The 8,761-nt window shown below is 35.9% G+C and overlaps 1 protein-coding gene across 1 annotated transcript in view; it reads right to left on the bottom strand.

Moving 5' to 3' along the window:
- The window catches only part of CFAP47 (cilia and flagella associated protein 47), a 223,362-nt gene that overhangs the window by 142,766 nt on the left and 71,835 nt on the right, over positions 1 to 8,761 (bottom strand). Inside the window, exon 26 of the mRNA XM_013008474.1 lies at positions 8,105 to 8,314. Within this exon, the coding sequence (XP_012863928.1) occupies positions 8,105 to 8,314 (210 nt within the window). The remainder of the gene's footprint in view (positions 1 to 8,104; positions 8,315 to 8,761) is intronic.

Below are 8,761 nucleotides of genomic sequence, written 5' to 3'. Positions count from 1 at the left end.
GATTTCTGAGAATTTGATAGTCTCATCTTTCTTCTGCAGAGAGGCTGGTGGATTTGAACCATTTGGTTAGCAGTCCAGTGTTTCACAAGTTGGTGAGCTGCAAATTATATTTTGGCAAACATTGCCATGGTAAGTGCTTGAACACTAGCTCAAATGTTGGCAGTTCAAACTCACCCAGATGTCCTGTGGCAGGCAGGCCTGCTAATGTTTCCAAATCATTATAACTTTGAAAACTGTATAAAGCAGTCCTACTCTGCTCATATAGGAGTGACCATGAATTGGAATAAACTCAACAGCAACCATTAATAACAAAATATGAGGGGTTGTAAAAAGAGTTAATTGCTATTACTGCTTGGGATCAATACTTTATTTACATTTATAGTGCTAAAGAAACTTGAGAACTAAAAGATAAAGAAAAAGTTTCTGGATCAGGCCTTTGAAATTTATTTTTATTGTGAAAACCATTACCACTGCATTAGCATCCAAACTCACTGCCATTGAGTCAATGTTGACTCATAATGACCCCCTGTGGGTTTCCAAGACTCACTGTTTACAGTGTAGAAAGCCCAGTTTTCCCCCCAAAGATACAGCAGTTTTGAACTGCTGGCCATGTGGATGGCTGCCCAAAGCATAACCATTACAACACCAAGGTTTACTGTCTTTTGAGTGAGTAAGGACTAAATGTCAAGGGAATGCTTTCAAATGCTACAATTTGTTTCAGAGGAATTTATTACACAGCAGACTCCCTTGAAGAACTGTTCTAACGTAGCTTAAACACATCTATCCAATTCATAATTTGTAACAAAATCACGCTCATGCATCTTTGTTTACTGAAAAGAAACTATTTAATATTTTATTTAAATAGCTGATCTCTCCCATAGCTAGCACAGATATATTAAGTAAATTCATGGGCAGGTGAATTTGACTTTTGCTGTTGTTAATAGGTCTATGTATTCTGTATTCATAATGGTAGAATCCATCCATTATGTTGCAACACACAAAAATATCTCTTTCACAAGTATTATAAATCATTTTCCTAGTCAATGATTACATTCTAGAGTTTAGATTTATGTACTTTGTTTACTTTGTTTTTAATATATCAAGTGGTACTCAAAAGGTTCATGATCATAAACATTTGCTTTTCAATATTGCAGGACAAAAAGGATCACAAATTCAATTATTCTTCTGTGGCCATAATCCATAATAAATGGTATCTGTAGCCCATAAAATCACTCTTATTTATGAACACAGATAATCCTAGGAAGTACAGACAAACTAAATAAGAACCCTAAAATAGATTTTAATTTTGATTAAAATGTACCAATGTCCATAGAAGTCCATTACATATCAATTATATATGAATATCTTTCATTAACTTTTATCATTGTAGAATGCTGAAATATTCATTCAAGAATAGAAATATTATCTTCATTTTGCAATACTTCAAATATGTATACATTTTTGACACATCAGTCATCTTTATTTGTAGTAGATCCACAAATATTTACATAGTCTTTTAATTTATGTGAACTATCTTTAAATCTGAAAATCTTTCTCTAAAGTCCTTTTTCACAAATTTAAACAATAATCACTGAGATGTATACAAGGGTCTCAATGTTTGTGGAAAATTGAAATTAAAAGAATGTAATTTTTCTGCTAATTTTAGAGTCCTCTCGTGTCTGTGTGTATAAAATAGCAAATTAATAGAATCAGATTATTTTAATATAATTTTGTTATTTAATAGGATTATTAATATAGTGAATAAAATGCATAACATTGATTTACATAAACAATACATTATGACTACTTTTTAATATGGTATTCCTTTAGAATGTATTATAATTATACTCTTAATACAGTTCAAAATTGGGTATCTATGGAAAAACTGACGAAAATAAAATGTATTATCTCCTAAATATGTTGTCTGAACAATTATATGTATGTATATAATATTATATCTAATTTAATCTATTATCTATAAATACATTTACAAGCAGTTGTGTATATGTACATATGTATAATATGAATGCATACATCATGCAGTTTTTGTTTTAAGTCTTTATGAATTAACATGTGGCTCCAATGGAGTCCTGGAGGTGCAGAGCTTGAAGAGCCAAAATGTTCACCACACAATTGACTGCTGGAACCCACCAGCTGCTCTGTGGGAGAAAGGTGTGGCAGTCTACTTCCACAAATATTTATAGCTATGAAAATCCTACTCCATCCTTCATGCGTTCACTTTGTGTCAGAATTTACTCTACAGCAGTAGGGTATTATCATCCCCAAAATACACTCAAAAGAAATATAAACTTTACTAAAAAAAACCAACAGATTACTTCAGTACAGTAAATGCATTGACTAGACCTCAAAAAGTAGAACTGCTAACTAAGGTAGCTTTCTCTAATATGATCGGCCTTATAATGTCTAATAAAGCTGAGCCCAAAGTATAATTCTGAGCCATATGAATGATTGCAAACTTATATCTTGAAAGGTTAATGCCAAAGAACTAAGAGCAGAGGCTATTTAATATAGTAAAGAATTAACATTTCAACATGCTAGAACCAAATCTAAAAAATCTCCTCTGATAATGGCATGAACAAATATATAGCAGTACCCTTGTTTTCACTAAATCATTCTTTAGAATTTTATTAAACATGTACTTTAGAAAACACCTATGATCTAGCTAAAATGCAGATTATGTAAATTATATTATTTTCAGTTATCCCTTAGAATATTTCATTTTTTAAATGAACATAACAAAAAGAATCTAAACATATCTTTGGAAACACTTCGCACCACTCTATTCTAGTGCAGAAGCTGTTGTAAAGAGAGAAGAGTATAGAGTAAGATCCGAGTTGGCCCTACCAGTTAGTAAAAGGACCAACTTCCTCTGATAAAGCTCTTGTTCAAAACTATTCCCTTGACCATCTTGCCAAAGTCCTGGAAGCCACCATGAAATATGAACTTTCCAGAAGTTTTATCAATATGTATAAGACCAAAAGGGAATGACAACATAGCAATAAACAGTTCTACTGTAGTCTCAATTCTGCTGTGAGAATATTTTTTATAATACATGAATAGCTTGATGGTTACATATGAATGGCTGAGCAAATACAGAGGGTGGAGTTACTTGGGGACCCCTGGCATTAGAGAAGTGTCTCAAAGAGGAAGAAAACAGAAAATTCAGTAGAAATTATGATGTACCAAGAGCAATGTAAAACAAACTCATCTCATTAAATATTCCAAAGACATAATCTCTTTCTGGATGTCCCCATTAAATATAAATCCAATGGTAAAAACAAAACAAACACAGGGAGTCTATTTATATTACACTGTTTTGTTACTTTTTTAAAAAATCAAGGAAACCCATCCAAAACATCTCCCCTCAATCAATAACAGATTTGGAATGATAGAAATACAGACAAGTGTCTATCATCCATGAAAATGCTTGCTAAATTCTGGGATATGGGCCCCCAGAGAAAGAGCAGAAAATGAGGAAGCAGCAGAGACTCTGCATATCCTTATGCACCACAATCTGTCAGATAAATAATTTGCTTAGCATATCTTTTTAAACACAAATTCACAGATGTCAGTGCATGCCCTAATAGTTAAGGAAATGAAATTTCCCTCTTAAGTGCTGCTGAATTTAGAGTACCTTTTGGTCATGTTTCCTCATACAACAGAGATCGGAATCAGAATATAAGAACTCTCCTACAGGTATACTAGAGTTGGAAGTTAAAGGGTTCACATGACTAGAGAAGGGTGCAATCACTGCTCTGGGTGCAATCACTGCTGGGTGTCAGCACACCACGTGCCCAGTAGCTTAAGGAAGTATGAGATGAAGATCATTTTAGATGGAAAGAAGACTGATTACATTTCAAAACCAAAGTGGGAATTCTAAACCACCTACTGTGTTTCAGCAAAGCAGAAATGAATTCAACATCCTGTTGATTTTTCTATTTGAAGATTTTTTTAAAATCATTTTATTGGGGGCTCGTACAACTCTTATCCATCCATTGTCTCATGCACATTTGTACATCTGTTGCCATCATCACTGTCAAAACATTTTCTTTCTACTTGAGTCCTTGATATCAGTTCATTTCCCCCTTCCCTCCCAGCCCCCTTATGAACCCTTGATAATTTATAAATTATTATTATTTTGCCATATCTTACACTGTCTGACGTCTCCCTTTGCCCCCTTTACTGTTGTCCATCCCCCAGGAAGGGGGTTATATGTAGATTTTTAAGGAAAGCATTATGTCTAGAAGCAAGGCTCTGGGAAATGTCAGATTCCAATCTACAAACACTCATGAGCTGGCTATAAAATATAATTGAAGACTGACCCTCACCATTATCTGAGATATGTTATTAACATTGCAGAGCTACTATTTGCTGCTAGAGTCTAATCTGGAGGGAAAAAATCTCTTAAATATTACTATTGTTGAGTTTAACAGTGGTCAAGAGAACAACAGAAGGTGAGAGTGGGAGGAAAGAAAGACATTCATGAATAGAAAACAATTTGCATTTCCATTTCAATAAACTAATGAAAAGACTAGAATTTTAGTCACCATTACAGAGTTATATTTGTAAGTTCAGTGATACAAATATAAAGTATTTTATTAGCAAGCAATAGATAAGAAATACTCAATTAAACATCAAACAGACCAGTAAGTAATCACTGTACTCCCCTTAGCTAGAGATAGATTATGGAAACCTCCCCTTAGCTAGAGATAGATTATGGCCTTTATTAGCAAGGTCACACATTTTTTTCAAACAGCTAGAATTTTTTTTGAAAATGAGGAAGCATGTCTTATTTTTTAAATGATAGTATTGGGGGTTCATACAACTCTTATCAAAATCCATACATCCGTCCATGTGTCAAGCACATTTGTACATTTGTTGCCATCATCATTTTCAAAACATTTTCTACTTGAGCCCTTGGTATCAGCTTCTCATTTCCCCCCCTCCCTCCCCCCCCTCCCTCCTTTGTGAACCCTTGATAATTATAAATTATTTTTTTGTGTGTCTTGCACTGTCTGATGTCTCCATTTACCCTCTTGTCTGTTGTCCATCCTCCTAGGAGGGGGTTATAGATAAGTAATTGTGATCAGTTCCCCCTTTCTCCCCTCAACCTTCCCCTTACCCTCCTGGTATGATTACTCTCAATATTGGTCCCGAGGAGTTTATCTGCCTATATTCCCTGTGTTTCCAGTTCTTATCTGTACCCATGCACATGCTCTGGTCTAACCAGATTTGGAAGGTAGAATCAGGGTCATGATAGTGGAGGGGAGGAAGCATTAAAGAACCAGAAGAAAGCTATATGTTTCATTGGTGCTATAATGCACCCTGACTGGCCCGTCTTCTCCCTACGACCCTTCTGTAAAGAGATGTCCAATTTCCTACAGATTGGCTTTGGGCTTCCGCTCCGCACTCCCCCCCAACACCCTCATTCACATTTTGATTTTCTTGCTCTGAGTCTTTGATGCCTGCGCCCCACCCTCTATCATGACCCCGGTTCTACCTTACAAATCTGGCTAGACTCGAGCAAGTATATTGGTACAGATAAGAGCTCTGGGCACATGCTATCCAGTACAGATAAACCCCTCAGGAATAGCAGTGGGAGCAGTAATGAGGCCAAGGGGAAAGTTGGAGGAGAAGGGGGAGAAGGGGTTGTTGATCGCAATGATCAACGTATAACATGCTCCCACCCACTCCAGGGGGATGAACAACAGAAACATGGATGAAGAGAGACATCAGAACATCAGACGGTGTAAAATATGAAAATAATTTATAACTTGTCAAGTGTACACGAGGGTGGGAGGATGGGGGATGGAGGGATAAATAGGAGCTGAAACCATGGGCTCTAGTAGAAAGAAAATGCTTTGAAAATGGTGATGGCAACATATGCACAAATGTGATTGATACAATTGATATGTGGATTTTCATAAGAGCCCCCAATAAGATTATTTTTAAGTCACGATTGGTAATGATAAAAAGATAAATTTCAGCTCATATCTATGACTGCTTTATAGTCATCAAAAAGGATTCCATAGGTGTTGCATTCAATCACTAATTATCACAGGGAAAAGGAGTCCTGGTGGTGTAGTGGTCTGCTAACCACCAGGCCAGCATTTCAAACCCACCAGCTGCTCTGGGGAGTAAGATGAGGCTTTCTACAAAGATTTACAGCCTCAGAACTCCACAGGGACAGGGCAGTTCTACTTTTTGAGATAGTCACTATGAGTTGAAATCAACTAGATGCAGTGAGCTTGAGGCTTAGAGCCTGGATTTACTGGAACCAGACAGATAGTGGGGTTTACAAAGGCTTCTGAGCAAATAGTTCTTGTGTAAGAAATATATAGGGGAAGCATATTTTGAAGAAGTAAACCATATCTGGAATGGGTTTAGACCTTAGAAAATCTGGTAGGGAATTCAGAATTTCTGACCTCAGGCTTAAGTATCTGTGCCTTTAATCAGCATCTCATTCAGCTGAATGAGAACCAAGCTTAAAAAGAGAACCAAGCTTACAAAGGGATGAAGTCTGATGACTATACTTCACATGGTCTTTCAGCAAATAATTCCTTGAAAAAATATGTGGGAGATCAGTTCCTCCTATTCCACCCTAATCAACTTACTTTTATATTGATTTCCAAATCAGAAACATTAAAAGCATGAGAGAATATTCTAGTACAGGAAGCTGCACAATTTTAAACCCAGAACAACTGAAATATGCAAGGTAAGAAAAAACCTTATATAATGGTTCCTGAGCGCCTCATTATACCTGAGGCCAATGATAAATGACCAGAGAAAGAGGGGTAAACTGGGGTCCCAATGCTAAGTCTCACAAGGGAAGATATACTGTATCATGGGAGTGAAGCGAAGCCAGTAAAAGGTCTTGAAAGACAGTGGGTCATGGGAGCTTTCTGGGTAAAGAGAGCGTGAAGTACCTGCTTTTAGGAAAGCATGTCTGCTGGGGCCATGAAAACTTTGCATTGAGATCTTTCCTGGACCTCACCTTTTGTGTTTGCATTTTTCTTCCCCCTGCTAGATAAAATAATGTCCTTTTCCTTAGGGTTTGTGAGTTTCATCAATGGATTATTGGACCTTCGCTCTGGGTGAACAGAGGAGGAGAGAAGGGCAGGCACCCACTGGTCTAGCCCTGAGTGTAAAAGGATGAGAAAGAAAGGGCTGTGTGGGATATCTGAGCCCTGCACTGAGCAGGAAAGAGAAACTGAGATTTCTCCAAGATGGAGCATGTATGGAGTGGGATTTGACATTAAAAGTAGGTAATCTTAACTTCTCTGGACTAGTTAGACAGCATAGGGTTTCTTACGACAGAGTGTGTGTCTATACACACACAAACACACTGGCTAATGCCCCTTCTGGTCAGTACTGCTGAAGTGAAAATGGGATTTAATGGCCACTCAAGAGTTCACATCTCTTCTCTTCCCTAAATCAGGGATACCGTTAGCTGAATTTACTTGAAGGACTAGTCAGAATTATATTGATTAAAAATTGAAAATGCTATTCTTAGTCTTAATTTCCTCTTATATAATTCTTATTAGTTCATCACTATATACATGCCACATACTACTAATCTTTTACTAAAAGGCTGCAAATTTTTACCAGAGCATGAAGTCTCATCTTTCTCCATCCAACCAACTAGTGGATTCAACTGCTGACTTTGAGGTTAGCATCCCAACACATAACCCACTATGCCACCAAGACGCCTTGGAATGTTCAAGGCCATGTCCAATTATGTAGTCATTATAAACTCCAATTACTTTTTGATTACTAACTCAAGTTCTTATAACCATGGAAGGAGCGGATTAGTTATTAAATTTTCAGATATGAAAACAAAAAGTCAGAAGGCTACATAACTTCATTAAAGTTAACAGAATCAGGATTCAAATCAGGCACTCAAGCTCCATAGATCATGTTGATAACCACTATTATGCTGTGTTTCATAAGAGCAAAGGTACATTTTGAACTTTTAAGAAAATATTTATGTGCAAAATCCTGCTACTTTTGTCTTCACCATGTTGTAGATAGAAAACTATGGTACTTCACAATTAGATCCAAAAGCATCACGTAAATATCTTACCAGTTTTTGTTGCTATCACCAAAAAGAATTTTAGTGAAAAATGACACCGGTTTAGATGATCTAAAGCTTAGTTGGCAGGGAATTTTACTGTTGATTCCACCTCTAGTTCCTTGAATGACTTTGCCTTTGGGGAACTTTACCGCAAGTGGATAAACATCATCTTCCAGAACTGTTTCAGATGGAACCTGAATGATAAGTGTTGAATTTCCACTTTAAATGAAAAAAAAAAGAAGCATTTAATCACTCAAACTACCTACAATTTAACAGATTTCTATATATATCACCCTTTCAAATAAAATGATTAAAATTAATAAATAATTACAATATTATCATTTAAAATAATTTAATATTTTCTGATCACAATATGATAATATGTTCATTTGACCAAGAATCACATATAATCAAATATCCCTTTTGGCTTATGAGGATAAAAGAGGAAAGGGAAAACCTCTGATTTCAATAGATTGTGTTTTTAATCTGAACTATGACTTATATATTATTAAATTCATTGTTTTTTAATCTCAACAATAACTTAAATATTATTGTCCTTAAGTATATTCTAGCAGCAAGAACATCCCCCAAATTATAACATCAGTGAATAAAGATTTAATGCCCATAGGCTAAATAATAGTAACAGATGGATATATGCTTATTTGG

This window comes from Echinops telfairi, unplaced genomic scaffold (assembly GCF_000313985.2).
Source record: "Echinops telfairi isolate 266 unplaced genomic scaffold, ASM31398v2 ScPeMD7_38;HRSCAF=143, whole genome shotgun sequence".
Lineage (NCBI taxonomy): Eukaryota > Metazoa > Chordata > Mammalia > Afrosoricida > Tenrecidae > Echinops > Echinops telfairi.
The sequence above is the reverse complement of the archived record's forward strand: the minus strand, read 5'-3'. Positions and strand labels throughout refer to the sequence as shown.